The sequence below is a fragment of the Cervus elaphus genome, chromosome 5, assembly GCF_910594005.1.
Source record: "Cervus elaphus chromosome 5, mCerEla1.1, whole genome shotgun sequence".
Taxonomy (NCBI): domain Eukaryota; kingdom Metazoa; phylum Chordata; class Mammalia; order Artiodactyla; family Cervidae; genus Cervus; species Cervus elaphus.
In genome coordinates, this window is record NC_057819.1 from 102,114,363 (window position 1) to 102,142,249 (window position 27,887).

The 27,887-nt window shown below is 43.1% G+C and overlaps 2 protein-coding genes across 4 annotated transcripts; one reads left to right on the forward strand and one right to left on the reverse strand.

Moving 5' to 3' along the window:
* Nucleotides 1-2,400: 2,400 nt before the first annotated feature.
* LOC122694741 (protein SCO1 homolog, mitochondrial) lies at nucleotides 2,401-20,401 on the reverse strand. Its single transcript, XM_043903861.1, has 6 exons — nucleotides 20,072-20,401; nucleotides 18,778-18,868; nucleotides 15,969-16,166; nucleotides 15,149-15,241; nucleotides 10,449-10,564; nucleotides 2,401-5,450 (listed from the first exon to the last, which is right to left on the reverse strand). Exons 1-6 carry the CDS (start codon nucleotides 20,354-20,356, stop codon nucleotides 5,313-5,315), a joined length of 921 nt encoding a protein of 306 aa, XP_043759796.1. The 5' UTR covers nucleotides 20,357-20,401; the 3' UTR covers nucleotides 2,401-5,312.
* On the forward strand, nucleotides 14,728-27,859 carry ADPRM (ADP-ribose/CDP-alcohol diphosphatase, manganese dependent). 3 transcript variants are annotated; one of them, XM_043903860.1, is made up of 5 exons: nucleotides 14,728-14,877; nucleotides 21,027-21,030; nucleotides 22,685-23,142; nucleotides 23,999-24,115; nucleotides 27,160-27,859. In XM_043903860.1, exons 1-5 carry the CDS (start codon nucleotides 14,820-14,822, stop codon nucleotides 27,453-27,455), a joined length of 933 nt encoding a protein of 310 aa, XP_043759795.1. In that variant the 5' UTR covers nucleotides 14,728-14,819; the 3' UTR covers nucleotides 27,456-27,859. The 3 variants fall into 3 exon arrangements, with proteins under 3 accessions (XP_043759795.1, XP_043759793.1, XP_043759794.1); XM_043903859.1 differs by lacking the exons at nucleotides 14,728-14,877; nucleotides 21,027-21,030 and adding exons at nucleotides 20,460-20,517; nucleotides 21,831-21,832 and having other exon boundaries at nucleotides 22,527-23,142; XM_043903858.1 differs by lacking the exons at nucleotides 14,728-14,877; nucleotides 21,027-21,030 and adding an exon at nucleotides 20,432-20,517 and having other exon boundaries at nucleotides 22,527-23,142.
* Nucleotides 27,860-27,887: the final 28 nt, after the last annotated feature.

Sequence of the window (27,887 nt, forward strand, 5' to 3'; positions counted from 1 at the left end):
ACCGCACCACCTCCCCACCCCAGCCCCGGACCCATCTCCAGCATAGAGGTCAGGCCTGCACTCGGCAGGGAGGCGCTCAGTCCCCTCCCGTCTCCAGCGCAGAGGTCAGGTCTGCACTCGGCAGGGAGGTGCCCAGTCCCCTTCCGTCTCCAGCACAGAGGATAGGCCTGCACTCGGCAGGGAGATGCCCAGTCCCCTCCCATCTCCAGCACAGAGAACAGGCCTGCACTCGTCAGGGAGGTGCTCAGTCCCTCCCATCTCCAGCACAGAGGTCAGGCCTGCACTCGGCAGGGAGGTGCTCAGTCCCTCCCATCTCCAGCACAGAGGTCAGGCCTGCACTCGGCAGGGAGGTGCTCAGTCCCCTCCCGTCTCCAGCACAGAGGTCAGGCCTGCACTCAGCAAATGGGGAGCAGATGCATCATCAACACTGAAGAGACAGACACACAGGCTGCTGAGCACCGCGCCTCCAGAAGGGTGTCCTGGGGCCAGACACGAAGAAACGCTCCCTCATGACCTGTTGATGGACCCTCAAAGGCAAGAAAGTGCCACCTTGTGAACCGAGTGTAGGCAGAAATGGCACAGAATCAAACCAACTTAGCCCGCGATGGCAGGAACCAGGCCTCAGGACAATCTGAGCAGTGAGACACAGCGACCGGTTCCTGAGGTCAAAGTGGGAGTGACACATCGTTAAAGCCGGAAACACGTGACAGAAAGTGTCACGGTCTGACAGAGCAGCTGCATCTGTGGTCAAAGCCCTCACGAAGCCCGGAGCACTCCAACCACCCAGTGCCCTGAGCATCACATTCTAGAACTTGGGAGAACTGCCTCCTCCCCTGCAGACTCAGAGCTGCTGAGTCCAACAGCTTCACGAGGCCCCAGTGCCCACCCACTCCTGAAGCAGAACCTGCTCTGATCATGACCATGTGCTCATGCCCTGCTGTTCCTGTCAGGGCCAAATACCTCAAAGGTCCTGGCTTCAATTTGATGGCTCTTCCCACAACTCTTCTTAATCTGGACACCATTTAAGAGAGCGGGTGTGAACAGTTCAGTAAGGCAAGGTAACCAAACAGCTTCAGGCTCAGCTATGTGTATCAGCATGGGGAAACAGCAAGAGGTGGGAGGTCCAGGTATTAGGATACAGGCAGGCTCAAGTGGGGTACGGGTGGAGGGAGGGTAGAACACACACAAACCCACTGTTGACACTACCTGTCAATCAAGACCCAAATCACCACCCTCATCAGGACCAAAAATACCATGAACCATCACTCCCTGAGCACGTGCTGGTGTTCCACACTGCTTCTCTTACCCTCACACCGACCCTGCCACGCCAGTGCTCTTAAGTTCCCAGGTTATGGGCAAGAAAAGTGAGGGTTCGAGTTACCGTAGCATCGTCAGGATTGAAATCAGACTGGTTTCAGCACACGAGAAGCTATACACGGTGGAGAGCCAGGCTGTGTGCACGCGCTGCACGCAACCGCACCTGCATGGGGGAAGCCAGTCTGGCCAGCTCTGAAGGTCCCTGGCCTGTGGTTCCCAGTTCCACGTTGTCGTCCTGAGAATGAAGTTTCTCCAACGTACCTGAAACGATGGCATCATTCAGCAATGGTGAGGGATGAGGGGACAACTCAAATTTGCCCTGAAAACGTTTTTTTCTCCAGTTAGTCCACTACATAACCTTGGCACGAGGGGGCTATTTTGGGCTACCTTCGATATTTGCCAAATTCAATAATATAACTATAGAAAAAATGTAACAAAAGTAACAGCTATGTAAAAAAACTTTAGTGGCACATGTGCTAGTTTAAGTGTTCATAACTGGAGCCTGAGAACGCAGCCCGAGTGGGCCCTTAGTATTCTAGAATGATACCCAGCCAACATTTAACAGCAGCTGCCTTTGAGGATGGTGGGGAAGTGCTGTCCAGAGGCTTGAGCTTGACCTTGACCTGTTAACGTTTAATTTTTTAAAGGAACACATTGGTGGATTTCCGGTACAAAGACTAAGTTTGAAGATTCAAAGGAAATGCATCCAAAGTTTCCTGGTGGGGGAACAGTGCTGACTTAAACATTTCAACTTTTCTGAATATTACAAATGTTTATGTTGTAATCATGGGAAGACAAATAAACTTTAATATATATTCTTAAAATGAATAGAAAACCCCTAGGTTCTAAAGGGGAACATCTGGCTAAAGAGGTTATTAACTGTACTTCATTAATAGGAATAACCACCCATATCTCTACAGAGTAATGTAACTCAGAACTGCAAGTAAAATGTATGAGCTCAATGGATGAAGAATGCTTGTGTGACTGGTCTTTGAAAGGGTAGCTCTCTCGCACATACACACACTCACACAACTTAAACTGTGCTATATGCAAAAATAAGAAAAGACATTATTTACAGCAGTATTGGTGATCTGAAAATTTTAATTTCTTTTAACCTTATATTTAAAAACAATTTATTTTACAATCTCTTATGCAGATATTCACAAATTCAAACCACTCATTGGGTTCACATTAGCTGTCAATCCACACAGGCTTTTTACTGATATTCAGCGAGTCTCGGCTCTTACACCTGACGTTGCACTGACAGCCAGGTGCACACAGTACTTTCGGGCCTGCTGCATGGACAGGATTCTTATAATTTTCAAATAAATGCCATTTCTTAAAATATTAATTCCAGTGAAGAGATCAGTGAAAACACAACCCATCCAGGTCAAGTTTGCAAGTGGTACTTTCTTGAGAGGCAGCCTTGATTTTAATTTCCTGAGGCTTACAAAGAATGGGTGCCCCATGGGCACAGTGTACCCCCTCCCTGCATCAGCTTTTGTTTGGCCCCCATGAGCACCCCAGGCTTCCCTTGTGGCTCAGCTGGTAAAGAATCCGCCTGCAATGCAGGAGACCTGGGTTTGATCCCTGGGTTGGGAAGATCCCCTGGAGAAGGAAAAGGTTACACACTCCAGTATTCTGGCCTGGAGAATTCCATGGACTATTGGGGTTGCAAAGAGTTGGACACAACTGAACGACTTTCACTTTCATAAGCACCTCACAGCCCTGGGACAGGCAGGGACCTGACCACAAACTGGGACCCAACTTCAAGTGCAGATTCAAGAGTGAGGCCAGCACCTAATCTCTGGGAGTGTCCCCTCCTGGGTGGAGATATTCGGACGTCATCTCTGAGGTCCTCTGCCCAACTTCTAAGCCTTTAAACTCGACACTGGAATGAAGAGCAAATAAAAGGTCTTTTTCAAAAGCTTCTGTTCCTTTTCTGGATCATGACACAGGCTCTAACCTGCAACAGCTGAGAATGAAGACTGAATTTTCTCCGGCATAAGCTGCTGCAAAGTGATCCGCACAAATGTTCTGTGGCTTAAAACAGATCATCTTTTTAAATGTCTGGCATTGCAGATACTTAAGATCTTTTTTGTTATGTGAGACGAGGCTTTTACTAGGGCTTCCACTGTGGTTCAAAGTGTAAAGAATCTGCCTGCAATGCACGAGACCCAGGTTCTTTTAAGTTTCTCACCTTCTTGACAAGGTTCCTAGGAAAGTCATCCCAAACCAGTGACTTCTGCCTGCATTTAGGTTTATGTAAACTAAATCTGGGTAGCTTTGTATTATGGAGCCAAAAGGGAGAATGGCACTGTGGCAGTCCACTAGGCGCTGTCCCAAAGCACGATAGTCCCAGCTCTTGAACAACAGACGCTTACTGTCTCATAGCTCTGGCGGCCAGAAGTCCCTGATCAAGGGATGGGCAGGGCTTGTTTCTGAAGGCCTCTCTCCGTGTCTTCACATGGTCTTCTCTTGGCCTGTGTCCCAATCTCTTCTCGTAAGAACAACAGGGATGTTGGATGAGGGCCCACCTGAAAGGCCTCACTTTAACTTCTGAGAGACCCTGTCTCCTTACAGTCTCATTCTGAGGCACTGCGGTTAGAACTTCAACGAGCACATGAATCCAGGGGATACAGTTCAGCCCAGAACCACTCCAGAGTTTGACTTTCTTCACACCCCTTCACGTAAATATCTGTAGTAGGCTTAACATAAGTATTGAGAAGAGGATTTAAAAACCAAAAGATAGAGCCATGTCACTTGCACAGAACTGATGTGAAGGGAGGCACACCTGTCAGGGTGTGTGGAGACTGGCAAAGGCTCTGCAGCGGCTTCAGGTGGAGAACCGTGATCAGACAGTCAAGTCCAGATTCCAGGGAAGTTTACTTCTGAAACAAAAGCCAGCGTCTCCCTTAATGGCTGTGACTCCAGCACTTTGTGGATGGACATGCCAAAGATGAGCAGAGTCCTCGCCCAGATCCAAACCTGCCTTCCCCACATCCTCCTGGCCCCCCAGACAGCCTCTTGAGGCCCCAGTGCCCTGCCATTGCATCAGAGGAACCTGGGCGGCAGGTGTGAACGCAGCCTCGGCATCCTTCTGCAGCTCAGTGAACCCAGCCCTGGGCCCAGGCGCCTGCACTCCAACAAGTACCTACCTACCAGCCCCAGGAGCTCTAAGCTGTCATCTCTGCACCCATGAGAAAGGCCATGCTTGTCCAAGCTGCAAAGCTGACAACACCTTTATCTCAGACAAGTGCAGTCTAGCACAGGCAGGCGGGTACTCTGTACACACTCATGGTCCATTATCCCCACACCCTCCGGTAGGTCCCTAGAAGCCCCACACATCATACTGCTAAAAATCACAAGAAAGATCCCCAGGGAACCTGCCTGATCTAATAGTTTGTCCCAAACAACAGATTCCTTCTCTATGAGTAAAATCAGCACCTGCCGACAGGGGATCACACTGCCAACAATGACAATGATTCTCATTCACAAGGAAGACTATACTAACGCCTTCAAGTATAAAGATTAATTACGAATGTCAGAGAGCCTGATCTGATTGCGTCAGCCACCTCAAAGAGGAAAGCAAGCGACAATCCTCCTGGAAATTCAGTACAACCTGTCTGAGTAAGACCTCAAGACTCTGGAGAGGCAACCACGTGACCAGAGGGCCCCACTCACGTGGGGAGATGCCTGGGATTCGTCTTTTCTGGCTGTATCCTTCCCTGAGGTCCATTCCACTGGTTTTAAGACAACTGGGTTCTCTGGTCTGAAGGCCACAAGTTGGGAGACTTTTGGTTGTAATCTTTACAGTTCCAAGAATTCATCCTTGATGAACCCAAGCGTAACATGCCCTGTCCAAAATTTATATTTTCTCCTGGTGTGAAGGCCTTTCTGCAGGCTGCATGTATGTACATGTATGTACTGGCTCCTACGGGAGATGAAGTCCTTCCGCTTTGGCAGGAGGATACAGCGTGGCCATGCTGTGTGAGTTACTGGCTCTTTTTCCTGTGTGTCCTCATGTGTGCAGCAATTGAACCAGCTATTTCTGCATTCTTCTTGTTCTGGCCAAAATAATCCAGAAATTCACCATCTGGTCCAATCAAGTACATTATGATTGTATGATCCACCTGCAGAGAAAAGGGAAAAGGGAAGGAAGACGAAAAGTTCACCAAAATAAGCTCCTTACTGTACTGAATAATACAGCAGGTAAGATGCTAACCTCTGCAGCATTTCTATTATTTATGGAATGGGCCTAAGTCTATTACGGTCAATTCACAACCACAAATTATCTAAAATCTTTTTTCAGAAATTTGCCCTGACCATTGCTTTGACACATCAAGCAAGAACTTGGAATTCTTTCAGTTCAATCCTTAACACCCTCATCTACAGAATTCTGAGGGAAGAACACACTTCTAAGAAATGGCTGCTGCTGGCCTTCACAAAGCAGCCAAAGCTGTGGATCACCGATGCCCACTTGGAAAGAGTCCATGTTTACGAGTAAAATATTTTATCTGACCCCTATCATAAAGAGATATCACATGGGGTTAAAAGTGTTGGTGAGAAATTACTTTATTAAGTTCTTGGGTATGTTCTTTTATGTTTTTGGAAGAACTGGTTATCATTTATCACATCCTAAATTCTACTTACCATGTTTTATGAGAAAAAACCCAGAACACTAACCACTAAACACATAATATATATAAATTCCAACATAGTATTTAGTTCTGATATTAGTGATTCAAAAGGAAACATGAAAATGAATGTTCTCTTTCCGTGGGAAGTGTTTACATTACACTGAACAATCGCACCTAAAGAGAATTCCTTGGAGCCATCAACACTATACTTCCCAGGAGTCCCCTTAAATCCATTATCCACTTTCCTGGAAAAGTTCTTAAAGTGTTCCTAGCTCGACCTAAAGTCCAGACCAGCCATCAGTGTTCTGAGTCATATGCTTCACAAATCCAAGGTTAAATGAGCAGAAGACTTGGTCCTTGGAATCCTTGGAATTTATTCCAGGCTTGATTGCTATTCGGCAAGACAAAGACAGGAATGTGATCACACATACCAGACTGGAGACACCCCAAATATACCCAGACACACAAGCTACGTCTGTGAAGTTGTCATGCTTTTTTTACACACACACATTTGAAAAGAGAGAGCAAATGGAAAGAGTCACTAGCCTACTCACATCGGAAAGAATGCAGACCTGGGGGCTCAGACAGCTGCTGATCTCAGGGGTCTGGGGATAACTCACCTCGGGAGGACAGGGACCTGCATTTCTCCAAACAGCTGACAGAGTCAGAACGAGGCCTCCAGGCATCCCCTGAAGCCCTACTCCATAGCTCACATCTCTTTTCACCCCATTTCTTCCTTATTCCTACTCTTTCTATTCTGTTCTCTCTCCTCCTTCAGAAACCAGAATTTCAGTGTGTGTTTGGCTTAATTTTATGAGTATTCTAACACGGAGTAAAAATACTGTCCCACCCAAACTGTCAGACTTGTCAGTGGCCGCATCTCAGTGTTCACTGAGGTTGTGGGCAGAGCAAATTAGCATCTGTTTCTACTGTAAAGTTTGAGTAGTTTCTAGTGCAGAGAAAGGACACTACCATCCACAGACAAGCACTTCCACATGTCATCTTAACCCAGGAGACAGGTACTATCTCCTCTGCAAGCGACAAACAGGCTCCAGGGGGCAAGTGACATAATTAGTAAGTGCCAGAGCAAGCTTAGAACCAGATCTACCCCATTCCAAACTCCATAATCTTTGGACTGTCCCACCACCGTCTCTATAGGAATGCTGGGGAGCAACACGCGGTGTTTCTAACATGCAAGTTTGCACACATACATACATACTCCTTCAGACTCCCTAAGTTCTCCTCGGGGAGCACTGCAGCCACCTGGTCCTGCTGGATTCTTCCAGACAATCCTTTTGCATTTACTGATGCGCCAATACCCACCTATTTCTTTTTATGCAGAAGTGACAACACATTATGGGGCTTCCCTGGTGGCTTAGTGGTAAAGAACCCACCTGCCAATGCAGGAGATGCAGGTTTAATCACTGGGTTGGGAAGAGCCCCTGGAGAAGGAACGGCAACCTACTCCAGTATTCCTGACTGGGAAAGCCTATGGACAGAGGAGCCTGGCGGGCTATAGTCCTTGGGGTTGCAAAGAGTCAGACACAACTGCGTAACCACTACCACATTATACTTGTTTTCCCACTTGGCAATATACTGGATGTTGTTCTGTATCAGCACATGTATAGAAAGAAGCCTTTTAAAAAACCGTTGCTTGGTTTTCAGTCTTTTACAAACAATGCTGTAGGTTATATCTGTAAGGCAAGTTCCAAAAAATAGGGTCTCTAACTTAAAAAGTATTTAAATGCTTTAAATGCTGACGATAATACAAATAGCCTTCTGAAGAGGGCGTATCAGTTGACTCCCATCAACAAGGCATGGAAGTGCCAGTGGGTCCAATTTCACTCACTGTAGTATTTTCTTTCAGTAAGTAAGATCATGACAATATATTTGACCTTTCTGATCCAACAGGTGAAAGATGACGTCACATTATACAACTCACACTTCTTTTATTAAGACTGAACATCTCAGGTTTGAAAGCCATGTGTATTCTTTTTCAAAAGTATTTTCTAACTAACACTTAGAAAATAATACAACATTACACATATCACACAATGGCTTGCACACTTAGCTGTCAGGAATGTGTAGCATGTTCAGGTTATGCACACTATGGGTCTGAGGATGCCACGAGCATTCAAAGCCAGAAGCTCCTCTCTGTTGCTACTGAGATTAAGAAAATCTCATTCCTTTACCTCTCCATCTTAAAGTACTCCCTCACTCCCTGCATGTTCTTAAATCTTAAGTTCCCCTACCATCTCCTCAAGGGACAGAGTCACACTAGTATGGAAAAAAACCAAGAAGCTTGACAATGTCTCCTCCTACTGGCTGATTTTGCAAGTGTAGAGCAGTGAACTCGCTGATTCTTATCAAAACATTGCATTCTATTGTAGTAGGTCAGTATTTATTTCTCAAAATGGGGTCTCAGATGGGTTCTAGAGGGTTTAAGAAATCTCCACAAGATTTAAATATTCACATTTTAAAGATTAAAAGATTAATACCCATATTCTGGATTATTTGCATGGCTATCTTAGGGTTCAAATCTCAGTACCTGCGTTTGGTTTATGTTTATGAGCTCACTGGCACCTTGCCTTTCAGGGCTGGTTATGGTCAGACAAGAAGAGATGCACTCTTACTAAATGAAGACCAACCAGCTCAAAGGTTTCAAAGTATTTTTACTTGTCTGTCTGCCTATCTACCGGTCTACTGCACTGATCAACCTATGGGATCTTAGTTCCCCAACCAGAGACTGAACTCTGGCCCTTGCAATGAAACCACTGGACCACCAGGGAATTCCCTCAAGGTCTTTTAAACAAAAAACGATGAGGGTCAGTTGATGATAGAGGTGGGTGTCTGACAGCAGTGTGACCCAAATCACATTCCTGTGGTAAGCAGTGCTCTGGGTTCAGCAAAGTATCTCTTAACATTAGCTGAATGATTTAACTGAGTATTTTAGGTTGTTTGGTCTAATCTGTAAAATTTAACTTTAGAATTATGAGCTATAAGCACAAGACTAAGGAGTGTTAACTAGTTGACAACTGTGTGTATGTTTAATTTAATAAAGCTGTTCAACCCTGAAGTCTGACTGACTAGCTCAAATGCTCCCACTCTTATCATAAGTTAAGCTCAAAACCAGTCAGTACAACTCTCTTTTACAGAAAGATAAAGAAGTCTGAAAACCTCTCCTTTCTCCTTGGCTTCTTCTCTGCTCTTCTCATGCTATTAGTGTGACAAAAGGAAACCACAGTAGGTCCTCCTACTTCACTTAGAGTGTAAGAAAAAATGCTGATTTTTCTCTTCTTCTCCCATGAACTCAAGTTTCCCTAGGTCTATGAGGCACTGGAACTAAAAATAAGATTACTATGTGGGTTTAAGGCAAAGGGACCAGAAACAGACCTTTAATTTAGGCCAAAGGCTATGGGGCACCCACATGCTCCAGGTTCAAAGGTGGTGGGGAATCACAGTGGGCTGTAGAGGTAGCACTGCAGTGAGACGACCCCCCTGCAAACCCTCCTGGAAGCTGGCCATGGTGCTGCTGGCACACCAGTGATTCAGGGTCCTGACTGTCTTTCTACAGAACCAGTTCTGCAGCTGGAAAGTCTCTTATGATTCATCACTTTGTCGCAACAGTATTACAGAGAAAATAGAGCATGACAACTGAGGAAAAATCTCGAAATACTACTAAAATACAATGTAAGCTCTTCATGGGATAGGGAAGTATGCCCATGTTGGGAAGGAAACTGGGTGGGTAGGAGTGGTGCTTACGCTTCACTGAGAAACCACTGACAAGAAGAGGAACAAGGTGACTCAGACTCCTGGGTACTGCTGATGAATGTGAACAGCTCTCTAACCTAAGAGCTGCAGAAGAATCACCTAATAGAATTTGTTCTTCATTTTAAAAAAGCATATTAAACACCTAATTATGCAGAGCATAGTAGTTGCAAACGCAACTAAACACAAAATAATGTAAATGTATATAGTTGGTATGAAAAGAAATCTTATAAAAAGTCTAACTGCCTATGGCTTTCTTTTCTCTTGGTTTTCAGAATTCTTACTCACTCAAACCCAAAAATGCAGGTCCCTAAGGCCTAACACTGCTTATCAAAAGGAGCATATTTCTTAAGCCTCTTCATTAGGGGGCAGAGAGAACCAATACAGTGTTTATAAACTAAAAGTGAGCTTTGTCCAAAATGATTATTTTATACTTTAGTGAATTTAAGATATCCCAGATTTTAATATACTGCTCTACAATTTTATGTGCCATGAGAAAAATGGGCAATTAAACCATTAGAACAAAAAATATAAATTACTCATCCTTCAAAAACTATATACACTTTTCTATCCTCTCAAGCATCCCTAATTATTAAGGAATTTGCTATCATCTCAGATTATTTACCGTTTTCATTTTGCTTTTAAAGCCAGTTGTCATGGAAAGCTTGTAAATGTCTGAGACCTGGGAGCCCGCCCAGGTGTTGAAACTGAGCAGTTACTTACTATGTAGTCCTCATCTTCGTCCTTGGGGCCAGGGCTGTAATACACTCTGAATGCTCTGGCTACTTGATCAATCTCTTCTTTTGTGCCAGTCAAGCCAATCAGTTTGGGAGAAAATTCTAAATAAAAAATGAGAAAGACAGTGAAAGAGAGGCAAAAACCCAACCATCCCTACTTCAAAAAACAGTTATAAAACTACTGCTACTTTCTTCCTGTGAGTCCCTAAACAGTTTTTCATGTTTCAAAGAAGAAGAAATTCATCTAAAACAAATGAAAATTTTCCTCTGTGATATATGTCACATTCACCAAGACAGACCACACTGGAATTAAACCAGAGATCAATAGCAGAAAGATATCTGGAAAATCCCCAAAACACATGGAAATTAAACACATTTCTAAATAACACATGGGCCAAAGAAGAAATCTCAAGAGAAATTTAAAAATTAAAATGGAAGCACAACTTACTGAATGCATATAGTAAAAAGAAGACATAAAACCTATAAGTTTCTACCTTAGGATCTAGAAAGAGAGCAAATTAAATCCCAAGTATGCAGAAGAGAATTAGAGCGGAAATCAATGAAACTTGAAACAGGGTATTAATAGAGAAGAGCAATGAAACCAAAAAAAGTTCTTGATAATGTATGTCAAATCCTTTCATGAATATCTAATAAAGCTGGAAGCAGTGTATCCTAATTATTTATGTCTTATCTTTTGTTAATTTAGTTGTTTTTAAACATTTATGTGTAGTTCTGAGATATGCTGAAGTTTAAAGATATCCTTATGAATTAAGCATCACAGTTTTCAATTGCATCATACGAGAAAAAACTTGGCTGATTAGTTCATGCCAGGTTCAAAATACCTGTGCCTCATTTTCCACCACATAATCTCACAGCATGCATTTGCTATTAAGTTTTTGGAATTTGTAGAAGTAAGCTGGGGAAGTCACTTACAACACCTGGATTCATCAGACCACTGAGCTGAGTCCAGCATTTAACAGCAGCACTTTCTTTCAAAGGGAGAGGAAGCCCATTATCATTCTCTGATCTAACTCATTCTAAATAGGAAAATCTGCTCAAAAACTGAAAAAGCAAGGTGGTTTGTCTTGCTTCCCCACCCTCTGAGTAAATGAAAAGAAGGTAAGTGAAGCCTGAACAAGCTGCACATCCAAACCTTTTAAAACTATTGCTGAAACTCCAGTAATTTTCTAAATACCAACTTAAATAAATACTTAAAATTCTCCCCAAATGCAACTAGAAATGGTATCATCAACCACTATACTTGCTAATGAAGAATATTATCATAGGGTTTTGGTATTTCCGTTAGCAACTCAAACAAACATCTACTTATTTGGGGATACCTAAGTTTGGTTCATATGTGATGATAAGTCAGTATGACACATATTTAAATTTGAGATCATTTATTACCCAATGAGTTATACCTGCTTTTAACTGCTTTTAAAAAATAACAATGCTATTGCTCCAATTTCTGACAAAACTGTAAGCTGTGGATATAAATTCTGCTTATATATAATAAAAATTCTAAAACTTCAATGAGAAAACAAACCTTTGTAACCTTCGGTTAGGCAAGTATTTCTCACAGATGAAACAAACAAACAAAAAATCTATTAATACAAAAGAACAAACTAATAAACGGAACTTCTCCAAAATGGAAGTGTGAGGTGAAAAGTTAAAATCACTCAGTTATGTCTGTGGATATACAGTCCATGGAATTCTCTAGGCCAGAATACTGGAGTGGGTAGCTTTCCCCTTCTCCAGGGGATCTTCCGAACCCAGGTCTCCCACACTGTAGGCGGATTCTTTGCCAGCTGACTCACAAGGGAAGCCCTCCAAAATGGAAACTGCTCTTCAAAATACATGGCTGACATGACAAGCCATAGGCTAAGAGGAAATATCAGCAAATCATGAACCTGATAAAAGACTTTTATCAGGAATATAAATAATAAACAAATACTTAAGTAAAATAAAACAGCTCCATAAAAATGGGAAAAAGATGTAGAGACACTTTACCAAAGACAATACAGATGGCAAGTAACAGCATGAAAAGATGATTAATATGAAAAGTTATCAAGGGAAATGCTTTATTAAAACCACAATGAGACACCACTAACACACCTACTGAAGCGGCTAAAATTAAGAAGACTGACCCTACCAAGTGTGGCAAGGATGTGGAGGAGCTGGAGCTCTCATATGGTGCCAGTGGGAGTGTAAAAACGCACAACCACTTTGCGAAAAAGTCTGTCAGCTTCTTAAAAAGTTAAGAACTCACCTATTACATGACCTAGCCACTCCACGTGTCCACACAAAGACGTGCACGAGTGCTCTCAACAGCTCTATTTGTAAGAGTCAGAGACTGGAAAGAACTCCAGTGTCCATCAATGGGATACTACTGAACAATAATAATGAATAAACTATTGATACAGACCATAACATGGATGAATCTCAACATAATTATACTGAAGGTGTGTGTCTGTGTGTGCGGGTTAGCCGCTTGGTCGTGTCTGACTCTTTGTGACCCCATGGGGTGTAGCCCACCAGGGTCCTCCATCTATGGGTTTTTCAGGCAAGAATACTGGAGTGGGTTGCCATTTCCTTCCTCAGGGATTGAACCCAGGTCTCCTGCACTGCAGGCTGACTCTTTACTGTCTGAGCCAACGTGAATGAATCTCAGCATAATTATACTGAAGGAAGTCATTAAAAAAACAGCATATACTGTATAATCCCATTTACATAAACATAAATTTGAAAACTAATCTGAATTGACAGAAAGCAGATAAGTGGTTGCCTAGAGATAGGAGGTAGGTGCAGGGGAGAGACATGAATAGCAAGGGCACGTGGAAGCTGATGGGGGTGATGGATACGTTCACTCGGTGTCCTGAGTTCTTACATGTGTCAAAAGGAATACACTATGCTGTACTTTATGTACTTTTTATATATCAACCATCTCTCATTACACGTTAAATAATAAAATATACAGCAGGTCTTACATAAAACACATTTGAAAATAACTCAAAGCTCTCGAGGATATGTATTAGGTGTCAAATGATAAAAATAATTAGATAAAAATAATTAGAAAACTATTCATTAGTCCTTCTGATCAGTAGCTTAAATCAATTTCACCATAATTAAAATCGAAATTCCTGATTTTTAAGCACTCATGTTCCACACACTAGTAAAACAACAAAACCTGTCTGATCAGATTTTTACTCATTATTATTATTTTTTGCTTCCAGTGTTTAATCACACGAATTTTAACAAGTCATTCTTTTCTTTCCTTTTACATATTTTCCCTTACTTGAATTATATTTAATTGAATTATGGTTGATTTACAATACTGTGTTCTCATCACCTTTTTTATCTGAAAAAACTTGAATTCAGAGAAATTACCCAAACTCATAAGAAATTAAATTTTCACCCTTAATTCTACCATAATTTCTAGCCTTTAAAAGTACCTTCTAATAGGCTTTAAGTACATATTCAGATGTTTTAACTGAAATTCTTTCTTAAAACAGCTATGTATCATTTATACTTTAGATTTATAAAATACGTACTGAGTTCAAAAATGTGTTTATATTTAGTTATTTTTCTTTAATCTCCCAATGAACATACTCCCAGAATGCATGTTTGCCCTAATTTTATGAAAGGGAGAATGAGGTTCTGAGCTAGAATTAGAAGCAATTCACTTCAGTTCAGTTCAATAGCTCAGTCATGTCTGACTCTTCGCGACCCCATGGACTACAGCACACCAGGCTTTTCTGTTCATCACCAACTCCCAGAGTTTCCTCAAACTCACGTACATCGGTGATGCCATTCAACCATCTCATCCTCTGTTGTCCCCTTCTCCTCCTGCCTTCAATCTTTCCCAGCATCAGGGTCTTTTCCAATGAATCAGTTCTTCACATCAGGTGGCCAAAGCATTGGAGTTTCAGCTTCTGCATCAGTCCTTCCAAGGAATATTCAGGACTGATTTCCTTCGGGATGGACTGGTTGGATCTCCTTGCTGTCCAAGGGACTCTCGAGTCTTCTCCAACACCACAGTTCAAAAGCATCAATTCTTCGGCACTCAGCTTTCTTTGTAGTCCAACTCTCACTTCCATACATGACTAGTGGAAAAACTATAGCTTTGACTAGATGGACCTTTGTTGGCAAAGCTTGTTAATTAAAGCTTGTTAATATGCAGTTCAGGGTGGTCACAGCTTTTCTTCCAAGGAGTAAGCATCTTTCAATTTCATGGCTACAGTCACCATCTGCAGTGATTCTGGAGCCAAAGAAAATAAAGTCTGTCACTGTTTCCATTGTTTCCCCATCTATCTGCCATGAAACGATGGGACCGGATGCCATGATCTTGGCTTTCTGAATGTTGAATTTTAAGCCAACTTTTCCACTCTCCGCTTTCATTTCATCGAGAGGCTCCTGATGAATTGCTCAGAAGCAATTATGTCCTCTCAACTCAAGGCTCTCTCTTTCCTTTCTGATATATGAAGGCCAAGTTCAACCCTTCCCCGTGACAAAATAGTTTACTTACCAGCCAGAGTCACACTTCTGAGCCACTTTCTATCCACCTGTACAACAAGTGATGGCACCACTCGTCCCTGTATCTCACAAGGCACTGCAAGGTTCCAGTGAGCTGATCTTTCAAAAACTCTAAGCACTAAACAGACGTAAAGTATTGGAAATAAAACATACCTTTTACATAATTGGCGATGGCTTCTTTTGTGTCCCTCTCTGGGTCAATAGTGATGAAAAGCGGAGTTAAATTTGGCAGAGTTGGAATACTGTCTGAAAGAAAGTTCTCATTAATCATTATTCACATTCTAAGGGAGAAGACAAGTAGCAATTACAGCAGTGTGCAGCACAGCAAAGTGGTCAGGCAACACAGGGGGACAGCTAACACCGATGGGGGAGGGAGGGGAGCCGCAGGAAGTGCAGGTGCATACGCGTCTGTGGTGTAGTCAGATACACATCCTAGTGAACACCCGCACCAGTGCGGACATGCTGTTACTCAGAATCACATCATGTGGACATCCTGTCTTTTAATCCAATCCAGTGTTTGTAGGATTCCCGCCCCCGCCCCCCCCCCCCCCCAACCATTTCTCAAGTGCCAGGAAACTGTTAATAAGGTCTGAATATCCTGGAACAATTCATTTCCTAGTCTAACCAGCAGTCACCAGGGGAAAGGCAATGGTACGGTCAGTGACGAAAGGCTACAAATGACGAAAGGCTACAAAAAGTAAGGGACACAAAGCAGAGTTAAGGGAGACCCAGACCACACCAACATTTTTAAGCAATCTAATATTTAGCATCAAAACAAACTTCCTCTTTGGTGGAGAATAAGGTCACCGGAATCACAGCAACTAACAAGTGCAACTGAGATTAACTGAGATTATATGTTCTCACAAACCGAATGAGTAATTAAAACCCTCCACCTACCAGTAACAAAAAGCAAAGTAACCTAAGGGCATCAAGTAAACATGTACTTTTTTACAGAATGAGACAGCTTTCTTACCTATTTCATCCACGACTTGAATCATTTTTTCTAGTTCTTCTGGACAGATATCAGGACAATGAGTAAAACCAAAATAAATCAATACCCATTGACCCAGGTAGTCCTTATCAGTTTTGGGTTCACCAGTATGAGTTGTGAGGGAAAATGGGCCCCCAAGTAAAGGCTTTCCAATGCTTCGCTGCCGTTCCTTCTCCAGCTCTTAAAAAGACACAAACAGGAGAGGAAAAAAAAGTCAATCTAACCACAGGTACTCATATGCCTGATCTATGGTTCACACTATATTAATGACTGAGGGCACAAAATGTGGAAGAAATAGCCTGTTTCCAAGAAGCTTAAAAAAATCTTTTAAGAGAAATAAGTATAAAGTAAAATGAAATGAAATGCTATTGTACATAATAGGGACTATAAGAAAAAAAAAAAGCAGTAAAAAAAATTTTCTTCCTCTTCCAGAACAATTCAGCCCTTAGCCATTAGGTGCGGCCCTGATGGAGTGGAGGAGGGACACAGCAGAACAGAATGTCTGAGCCCAGGTGGGAGAGTTGGGTGGCCTGGCAGTGATGTTGCAGCCTGAGTGTGCAGGAGGATAGCTGCATGGGGACAGGACAGCAGAAATGTGACCTTAGTTACATACAGGGGCCTGATCAAATAAGTAAATATATTAAACATAACTGTTAAAACAAATGGAAAAGGAATTAGAACAATAGAAAGAGACAGTAGAACAAATCATGAAGTACTGGAAAGAAATGGGAGGTAGTGTATGAACTTATGGTTTCAATACATATAGATACAGAAATAAATATAGCTATAAACATGTACATCTCTTTCCTAGTTCTGTCCACTGGAAGGACGCAGGAGCGGACACACCCTAACTGCAATGAGCTCATATCCTGACTTCCAAATGTCATCATCTTCCACTAAAAGGAAATGAGGCTCTTTAGGGAAATGGCTGGTACCAGGGTTAGGGCAGAGAAAGTACACGATCCTAGAACACTTTACCACACTAGAATTAAGGATGAACTCAAGAGAATATTGGAGGACTGTTGGAAGGAAATAACAGCCTGTTCAAAGGAACTCCCATTGACCAATCTGGGATAATGGCAGCATCAAACTAAAGAGAATAATGGACTACAACTCACTGGCTTTCAAGAAAATCATAAGTCCACACTGACATAAGTACATAAATTGAATTTGATGGGGAACAGAATATTTACATACATAAATGGACATCACAAAACACACAATTACATCTTCAGTAGAGAAGAGTGACAGATACCACCTTAATCAAGTGATCAGACTGAATTTTATTAGTAATGGGACAAATTGAAATCATGTGACACCTGATTAAATGCAAAAAGAACACAGCATCCTCAATCTAATCAGGAGAAAATACCAGAAAAACCCAAACTAAGAGACAGTCTACAAAATAACTGGCCTTAAATCTTCCAAGCTGTCAAGGTCATGAAAGTCAGGTAAAGGCTGCAAAACTGTTACAGACTGAAGGAGAACAAAGAGAGAACTAGCTATGAGGTGTAGTTCTACACTGAATCCTTCTGCTGTAAAAGGAGGGCAACAGTTGGGACTTCCCTGGCAGGCCAGAGGTTAAGACTCTGTGCACTTCCACTGCAGGGAGTGAGGGTTCAATCCCTAGTGGGGGAACAAAGATCCCATGAGGAACGACCAAAAAATGTTTAAAAAATAAAAGGAGGGTATCATATGCAAAACTTGAACAAGATCTGAAGATTGAACAGTAGTAATTTTCTGATTTTGTTGATTATATTGTGGTCACGTTGAAGAATGTCCTTGTTTGTAGAAAACACATAATACAGTATTTAGAGATGATGAGGCATCATGTCAGCAAATACTCATTTCTAATACTGTTTCATAGTACAAGTTTTTACAAAACAAGATTATTAACAGAAGGTGAAAACTGCAACTAAAGTCAAAAGAAGCTTGGGTTTTCTAGAACTATCTCTACTATTACTTTCCTAGTTTGTCAAGTTTGTTTCATTTTGAAACTGAAGCAACTTAAGTGCATATTAAAATATGAAAATCATAATTAGCAAAACACTGCTTGCTACATGAAAGAAATATATCTGTGTATCAATCTGGTGCTTATATTCCTAAGGTTCTAAAGCCTACGAATTCTCACTCCCAGATATAAACATTATCCTCTGTATAATGGCATCAAAAGTTACTCTCTAAAGAATCAAAACAGAGTTAAGTGATACTTTAAGGATTTACTAGAAGCTTCTAAAACAAACCTTAAAAGTCCTGAAATATTCACTAAAATATAAAGTTCTTGTAAACAATTTCTAAACTCCGAGTGTTAATCCAGAGCAGCTCCTGGCATTCCCACACCAGGTTCTCATTCACTTCCTTCTGGCCTGGCAGAACCTCATCAAGTGAAACCCTTTACTTCTGTGTCTGTTTCATTGTCATGTGCGCCTCAATGGCTGGACTGCACACCTTAGTCATCTTTGTACCCTCTGGACTTCCTACCATCTACATCCTAATCTGTCTACAATAAGTCTTTTCACACAGTTAGACAGTCTGCCCTGAACAGAAAGGACAGTGGAAAAACAGATGAAACCCAAATAAAGTTTGTAGTGTAGTGAATAGTCATGGTTATACAAGATGTTAACATTAAGTGAAGATACATGAAAGATACGTGGGAATTCTGTCATTTTTACAACTCTACCATAAACATAAAATTATTTCAAGATACAAAGCTTAACACCAACACCACCAGGATGCTAGTCCATAGCCAGGAAGGGTTACATTAAGAGCTCACTGGATGGCATCTACTTACTCTCCGTCTTTTCTTTCTTGAAGTACTTCATTCCGGCCAATAAAGCTCCTCCAATAGCAAATGTGACGGCTAAAGACTTCCAGGAAACAGGCTACTGGGGCAGAGATTTCAAAATTAAAAATATTAGTAAAGTGCATTTAATTACACTAAATTTATTACAGCAGTTTCTAAAATACATACACAGAGGCCTTGATCTTGTTAAACATGCAGGATGTTTTACAGTACCTTGGGATGAAAAAATACAGTTGCAGCTGAGCTCCTAACACAATTACTAAGGCACGTCTTTTCAAGGGAACGTTCCCTAAATCAATTTCTGTTCCCGTGAAAACAGGACCCAAGGCTCAAGCACCATGACTGTTAGCACGTGTGACCAAGATCCCAACTGCTGATTTAAAAATCAGTTAATCACCTGCTTGTGCGGATACTGAGAAATAAACCAAATAAATCTGGGAGGTGAACCGAAATCTGGTTTCCAGAAGTAACAAAGCCAAAGTAGAAAAGACTTAAAAGTGGAACTTCTTGCAAATAGCATCATTATTTCTTTGTACTTTCTTCCAAGTCCCGCGATAAGTAAAATAACTCATTGATCTTCCCCCAGCTCCAATAACCACTTCTCTTACTTATCACTACAGCCTAGTTGCTCCTAAGTTCTTTTGGGGTCCTAGAATCCAGGAAAAACCAAAGGGAAAAAGGTATACTCAGCACGCAACCACGACGCACATTTGCTCAGTATCAGCATACAACACAACAAGCCTCTGAAGGGAGAGTCGAGTGACAATTATAAAAACGTTAACTCTTTAATTGTGGCAAACTTACGGTTGAGACCCCTTGAAAAAACCTGAAACTTACTTTCTTCGCGCAATAGCGAACTAAAATCCAAGTCCGGTATCTTTCTTTAACGCTGAAAGTGAAAGTCGCTCAGTCATGTACGACTCTTTGCGACCCCATGGACTATACAGTCCAAGGAATTCTGCAGGCCAGAATACTGGAGTGGGTAGCCTTTCCCTTCTCCAGGGGATCTTCCCAACCCAGGATCGAACCCACGTCTCCCGCATTGCAGACGGATTCTTTACCAGCTGAGCTACAAGGGAAGCTCCTTTAATGACCGGGGTACGTGCAAAACGGAGGAGAACGCGGGATGAGATTCTGCTGTGACTCAGGTGAGCAGGCTGAGTGGAGGTCAACCTGAGGCCAGGTAGAGTGATTTCTGAGGTCATGACCAAGTGGTATGGGAAGGGCGCAGGGCTGACTGACAGCCGAGACTAGTAAAGGCAAGGCTCTGGTATGTACTCACCCCCGGCTTCGAGGGGCGCATGGGGTCTCTGCTGCCCTTCCGTTCCGGTCCTGACGACCCGGGCGGGGGCGGCATTGCAGTGCTGAGGGGGCGGCTCCCCAGGCAGCAGGCAGCGAGCCCCGAGGCCCGCCATGCCCCCTCTGGCCTCGCGCAGAGCCGCCCCAGCAAGACCCTCGCGGTCCCCTTCTCTGGGCCCCAAACCCCGAATCCGTGAGGCAAGAAAGGCCAAAGTTGGCGGCCCGGAAGCCGCATTATCCGGCCGGGCGCGAGCGACAGCCCCGCCATGAGCTCGAGAGACCGCGCCTCCTTTGACCCGCCCCTCGACGTCCGGCGCCGTTTCCACCTCCTCCGGAAGTGAGGGAGAGCCGCTCTTTCCGCTGGGCTCGATGGTGACGCGGTAGCCCATCCGGTAGCCAGGGAGCATTTCGCCGAGGAGCCGGCGCGCGGTAGGTGGTTCCTCGCGGCCGGAGGCGGGGCGGACCGGGCTGGGCGGGGGTTTCGCGCCCGGGCCGACCGGGTAGACGGCCGGGCTCGAGGGGTGGGGCAGGTGCGGGAGAAGGGGGCAGCCTCCGGGGCTGGGCTTCGTGGCGGGTCCTGGGCCGAGAGGCCTGAATACAGCTCGGGGACCCCAGGCTTCGGCGACCGCAGCAGCTGCTCCTCCCCCGGCGCCCCCAGCCTTGGAAAAGAGAAAGCGGTGCCGGGGGACTGGCGGGACCGGGCAGCCCCCGTCCCCACCCTGTCGGGCGCCCTCGGCCAGCCCAGCCAGGAGGCCGGTCGTTCACCGCTTTGCACCCATTGCACTTGAAATACTGTTTGACTTTAAAAAGAAAAAAAATTGATTAAGATGTTTGAGTAGTGCAGGGTGACAAGGACTAGTCAAGTATGACCGAACTGCCTGGAACTTATATTCCCAAGTTACAAGGAATCGAACTACAAATAACGGCACTGTACGGAGTAGTGTTTGTTGTTATATCCCAGCCCTGGACTTGGTCCCCCTGGGCTCCGCGATTGATACAAGCCTATATTTATTTAAGCCCACTACTAATGAGGGGTGTCTTCCATGGTAGCTCAGACGGTAAAGAATCTGTCAGCTATGCAGGTGACCGGGGTTGGATCCCTGTGTTGGGAAGATCCCCTGGAGATCTCCAGTACTCTTGCCTGGAGAATTCCATGGACAGAGGAGCATGGTGGGCTACAGTCCATGGGATCACAAAGAGTCAGACATGACTGAGCGACTGACACTAATGAGGGGGGAGCACTCATAGGTTTATTTTTCATTCCTTGCGAAAATTTAACTCGCGTTCAGTTGTCTTGCCTTTGCTTCAACATCTGCTGTCTTAGTCTTACCCTTCTCCATCTCTGAGGTGGATTTGCAAAATATGGAAAAAAAAAAAGACGAGAAACCGGCCTTCTTACTTCCTTAACTTTGGATTCCACTCCTTCTGGGGATTTTTTTCCCCCCGGGGTTTCTACTGAGCAAATGCATCTGGCAAAGGTGACCCTGGGACATGATATTTTCTATGAACTGGCATCTTTAGCTAGTGTGTTCCTCTGCTTGCTAACCAGGAAGTTGGTGGTCTGCTATTACCCATGTTTCTTGATTCCTGAATTACGCTAGAATTCTCTAGAATATCTGCTGGAAGTAAATATTTGCTTAGCACGTCAAATCATTTTTAATTGAACAGATTTTTCTGTCTTGAACCTGCCTATGGTTGAGGTTCCTCCCCCACCCCATATCTCTGTTTGTTTCCCCAGGGAGAAGTTACTCCTCCAACAAAAAGACACGAAAGTTCCTTGCTTATTCAGGCAGTGAGCATATAAAATGCTGTTCACCTCTTTGCTCAGTTGTAGGTTAACTGATCAGACAGCTATCAGATAGATTAAAATTGAATTCAATGTTTTTTCAGCTGGTCTGTTAACTTTTGTCAGATTCTTCTAATAGCTTGTTCCTGTGTTTGTTTACTAATGCATTTTTATTACAACTTCTTCATGTTAAATTTACAATGTTAAATAAAATAGTAACTTCTAAAACAGTTCCTGACTGAAAGAAGGTGTCCTGAGCTTTTGATAGAATTATTTGGTGTCTGTGGAAGAAGGGCATGTGTGTGTATTTAAAATTAGTGTATATTTATTAAAAATTACAAATTATACCAGACTTGAATTTGACTTCACAGGAACTTGAATGCCTGTTCATTAATATGTTAATACCCTTTAGTTAATTGCTGCTCTTGTGCAGAATAGAGGTTATCTATTTTACAGGTGAGGAAGCAGAAGCATTTTGAGGATTTGATAATTTGGACTTAACCCATCAGACTTTAAAGCCCATGCACGTTTCTCTACCTAGCTACCTCGTGGATTGACTATTAAGTTTAATATTCATCTTGGCATTTTCTTCAGTCCAGTAGGAAATTAAGACATTTATAACATAGTTACCTTTTTCATCTTCTTTATTTAGAAAGCTATTTGGAGTATGGATTATAAGCCTGAACCTGAACCCCTCAGTGAGAGCTCAGAACTTCTCTTCTCCTTTGGAGTGATAGCAGATATTCAATATGCTGATTTGGAAGATGGCTATAATTTCCAGGGAAACAGACGGAGGTACTACAGACACAGTCTTCTTCACTTACAGGGTGCTATTGAACACTGGAATAAAGAAAGCAGCCGGCCCCGTTGTGTACTTCAGCTTGGAGACATCATTGACGGATACAATGCGCAGTACAAAGCATCAGAAAAGTCACTGGAGCGCGTCATGAACACATTCCAAATGCTAAAAGTCCCTGTCCATCACACGTGGGGAAACCATGAATTCTATAATTTCAGCAGAGACTATTTAACAAACTCCAAACTTAACACAAAGTTTCTGGAAGACCAGATTGCCCACCATCCTGAGACTGTGCCCTCGGAGGATTATTACGCGTATCATTTTGTGCCATTCCCTAAATTCCGCTTCATTTTACTCGATGCTTATGACATGAGTGTCTTGGGCGTGGATCAGTCTTCTCCAAAATACCAGCAGTGTCTGAAGATACTGAGGGAGCACAACCCAAATACGGAACTGAATAGTCCTCAAGGTGAATTATTCCTTTGAGCTGAGAATCTAATACATTGTCTTTAAATTCTTCAGCTACCTTTTATTCAGCAGGAAGATGGACGATTAAGGTAAAAGTATACTGTCCTGTTGTTCAGGGTCAGGATTTCTCACTCGCCTCAAGGCACATGGAGCGGTGGCAGTTGGTTCAAGATTCATTTATGTAGCAGATATCTGAGGGCCTAATACTCGCCGGGCACTTTCACTAGGGCACCTCTTCAGAGCTATAGGCAGGACTGACAGCACCACTTTTTTGTGGACAGAGTGGAGGAAGCAAGAGAAGATAGTGTGCAGGACAGATAATAAATGAAAGAGAAGTGATAAACGCCACCCAGAAGAGAGAGCATAATATTACAGAAAAGGACTAGAGGTACCATTGTAGTTAGTTGGCCAGAAATAGCCTCTCTAAGGAGAAAAGCATTTCAGCTGAAACCTGAGTGAGGAGTCATCATCCTCGGGAAGAGTGGGTGGAGCACAGCGTTGGAGACAAAAACAAAGGCAAGAGATGCAAAGCAGAGTAAGACCTTGTTAGTAAAGAATGCACAGGGGTCTGGGGGTGAAAGTGACTTTATAGTGACTCAGTGGACATGAAAACAGTCTATTTTGTATTCAGTGTAAACAGGGAGCAAGGGAAGTAAGCAGAGGAGTATTGAGGTCAGGAGTAAGACACAGCGTGATTTACATTGCTGTAAATTCTTTTAGTTCCCTATTTTAAGTCAACTGCTGCCGAGTATTCCTGAAGAAAAAAGCATGAGTCTCCCCCATGGTAGCTAAGTTTGGATGCCTGAGTGAGAGAAGCGTTGACATTTGACGGGTGTAAATGACTGGATTCGTTTCAGGACTTCGTGAGCCCCAGTTTGTCCAGTTTAATGGTGGATTTAGCCAAGAACAGCTGAGTTGGCTGAACGAAGTTCTTACATTCTCCGACAGAAACCAAGAAAAGGTGGTGATTGTGAGTAAGTATTTAAATGATTCTGTTACACTAGCATTTTAGAGAATGGGCTTAGTTAAAGCATACTAATGATATTTAATATTGAGATGTCTCTTTTTTATAAAATAAAAGCTTAGTTTAAAACTCTTTGTTGAGAAGCAATCTGAATATAAAATTAATGTTTAAGAATTGTAAAATAAAAAGGAGAAAAACATATATTAGAGATTGTGATTTGGCCTTTTAGGTTTCAAAGCAGAATTTCCCCAAATGGGATCAATTTGTCTAGCAATGTGTGTAAGTGAAGAATTCCAGTCAGGCCCCGGCCCACATCTCAGCCTCAGGAGTCCTCCTGGTGGGTGCAGTGGTCTCTGCTGCCCACTGAAAGCAAAGCTGGAGTCCCAGGAGACCAGTGTGAGAGGATCATCTGGCAGGGCTGCAACTAAATCCTCCATGTGGCTGCAAGGAAATAAGTGTGTTGTTTTCACTTAGAGTCATTTTTCACGGCATATTGCCATCAGAGATCATAGGAATCTGGAGGTGCTTAAAGTACACTCAGATGTAGATGTTTGTGGGCGCATATGCACACACACGTACACACACACATGAACTGAATTTGGGTTGCGGTATGTCTTGTGTACGTGGTGTGGGGGCTGAGAGGAGTTCTCCTGTTTAAAACTGACGTGGCCTGAAGATTGGACCGAGGGGCGCGGGGATAGCATGCCCTTCTGGCTCTTGTCTCTGTGACCCGTGTACTCTGGACAAGTGATCAGTGTACACACTGCAGTTTTCTTACGTTGTATCAAGTGAAACTATGAACATGAAGTCCTTTTGAAAGTGACAGGCTTTCAGATAGTTGGTAATATAAAATTGTATCCAGGGAATTCCCTGGTGGTCCAGTGGCTAGGACTTAGCGCTTTTCACTACTGAAGCCTGGGTTCTGCTATCCCTGGTTGGGGAACTAAAATCCTGCAAGCCGCGTGGGCCAGCCAAAAAATAAATTATATTTCTGTAAATCAGTTTTTACTTCTCTTTCACTGACATGATAAGATGGTGCACAAGATGGTGTTTTATTCTTAAATTTTACTCAGAATAAAGTGTTTCTAGAATATCAAATGTCATTCAAGGCTTGGAAAATTAAATAAAATTAAATAAGGTGCCCTCAAGGGTGACAGCCCTGCTGTGACACTGTTCGGCTCTGTAATAAGTGGTCTCCAGAATGGGATACTTCTTGTCTCTGATTCTTGGTTTTTGCTGCCAAAATGTACCTGTTAATTTTACCTGTACTGAATGTACAAAATGTACCTGTACTGAATGCTCTGATCTCTTTGAACCCAAAGAGATCGAACCATGTAGCTCACGGCGTGCAGCTCCTGAGACGAGCCCCCTTTGTCGTCTCCCCCTCTGTATTCCCGTTTCTTTGCCCTTCTCTCAGTGCACCTGTCTGCATTAGCTTCTGATGGGTTTCTTCCATTTTGCTGTCAGCTCAGAGGCCAGGTAAACAAACCTGTAATAACTGAGTGCCTTGGGTTTTCTTTAGCAAAGTTTAAAATGGCTGATCGACATTTTATTTTGTTTCTTCACTTTCATTTTGGCTACTCAGTGGTATTTGGCCTACTCAAGTTTTGCTATTCAGTTGGAAGGATGGAATTGCTATTAGCGGAGATATGGAACATGGCAGTAGGAGGGGTTTCGGGTGAAGAATTCAGGAGTTCAGGTTTGAAAATATATTTCAAGTGTCAGATGCCTCTTAGACATCAGGAGAGAGATTGAGTAAGCATTGTGGACATACTTGTCAGAAACTTGGACTCGAAGTTTGGACTGGATATCTCAATGTGAAAGTTGAAAGAATAGAGCTGATGTTTAAAATCGTAAATTACTAAGAGATCACTATGCTATTAGGTGTAGATAGTGTTGTGTATCCTGAGGACCAAGCATTCGGGCAGCCCAGATAGGACCCAGAGAAGTGAGAATGCAGTAAAGGAGGGTGAGTATCAGAAGCTGTCAAGGTTGGGAGAAGAGTAGGGGGATGGTGGTGTTCTGGAGCCAAGTATTTCAAGGAGAAGGGAACAACTGATTGTGTCAGACACCAGTGGGACTTGATAGGTGTGTCCAGCATAACATTGGGTCTAGAAAGTCACATGGCCTCCTTGGACTCTCAGCCCTTATCACAGCTTGAAGAGTGGTGGTGGTGATGGTGTGTGTATGTGTCTGTGTATGTCTGTGTGCTAACCCTCTGTTACCGCCTCCCTTTTTTTTTTTTTTTAATAAACTAATAGTTTTTAAGCAGAATAAAAATATTCAGAATAAGATTTCAGAATAAAAATAAACGGTAACAGAAAAAAGGAAAGTGATTTACTGGGAAGAAGTAAAGACCAATGAGCTATAGCACCCATACTTGGGCGTGAAACCGTACCTGCTATGTGATGTGGCCTCACATGTGTCTTGGCATCAAGGATTTGAAGTTCTGCCTCTGCCTCATGGGGAAGCTAGTGTGACTGTTCCCTGCTCTAACTTAGTTTTCTCGTGTAAAATGGCTGTGACCATCACGACCTCCTGGAAGTGTTTAAAGTGGCACAAGTCAGTTCTTTATAAAACATCGAGTATTTATATGACATATAATGACATATAATCCATGGACACCTCCCTAGACTGTTCTGTTACTTAGGAGTAGCTCGTTCTATGTGTGTAACACTCATATACACATAGGAAAGTTGACAAGACTGGATTCCAGTATGGCATCTGCCTGGCCGGTGGCTGCCTTTGCTGACCGCCCTGCCCAGGTCCGTCTCCCCTGGTGTTTGTGCATCTTGAGACCCTGAGGCCGTAGATCTCTAACTTCTGCCTGTACAGCGGCTGCTCTCCCCTTGGGTATGAACCGTCTCCCCCTTTTTCATGCTCCAGAGACGTGGCTATAGAGTATCTAGTTTTTTGCGTATGTTGGTTCTCTGTGCTCTCAGTCCAGGATGAGTGGCAGTACACATTTTCTTTTTCCTGAGTACTCGTTGTTAGCCTGTTTTTTGTGAAAGAGGTCTTTCTTGATTGGTTCATAACTCTTCTTCTCTTAAACAGGCCATCTTCCCATTTACCCCGAGGCCTCTGACAGTGTGTGCCTGGCCTGGAATTACAGAGACGCCCTGGCAGTCATTTGGTCTCACAAGTGTGTGGTATGCTTCTTCGCCGGCCACACTCACGATGGCGGCTACTCTGAGGACCCTTACGGTGTGCACCACGTCAACATAGAAGGGGTTATCGAAACAGCTCCGGACAGCCAGGCCTTTGGCACCGTTCACGTCTATCCCGACAAAATGATGTTGGAAGGGAGGGGCAGAGTTCCAGACAGAATTATGAATTACAGGAAGGAATAAGCCTTCCTTCCATTTTTTGTCTGATTTTATTTGTTTACTTTTATAGGAAGAGACTGACTTGGCTTTGTGGTTTTGTTTGCTCCCCATTCCCCAAGCCTCAGTCTCATTATTTAGGATTCTATTTGCATAACAAATAGCCATAAATGGCTTCAATGTGTGTTAGCTCATAAGATACTCTGAAGTGTCATTTTTGGGTAATATATCCCATGCTGAAAATTGGAAAGAAGATGAATGAAAGTAGCGTGAGTAAACCAGGGAGGAGACTGAGGTGGAAGGTGGATATACTCCTCAAAACAGACACTATTTAGCCTTACCTGAGATGTTTTTTACTTTTTACAAGGAGAATGTATTCATTCACTGTGTTAGCCATGTAACTTAAAATTCACAATAAAAAAGTAAAAGAAGCCCAGGTAAACTTTTTCCGTTTACCCA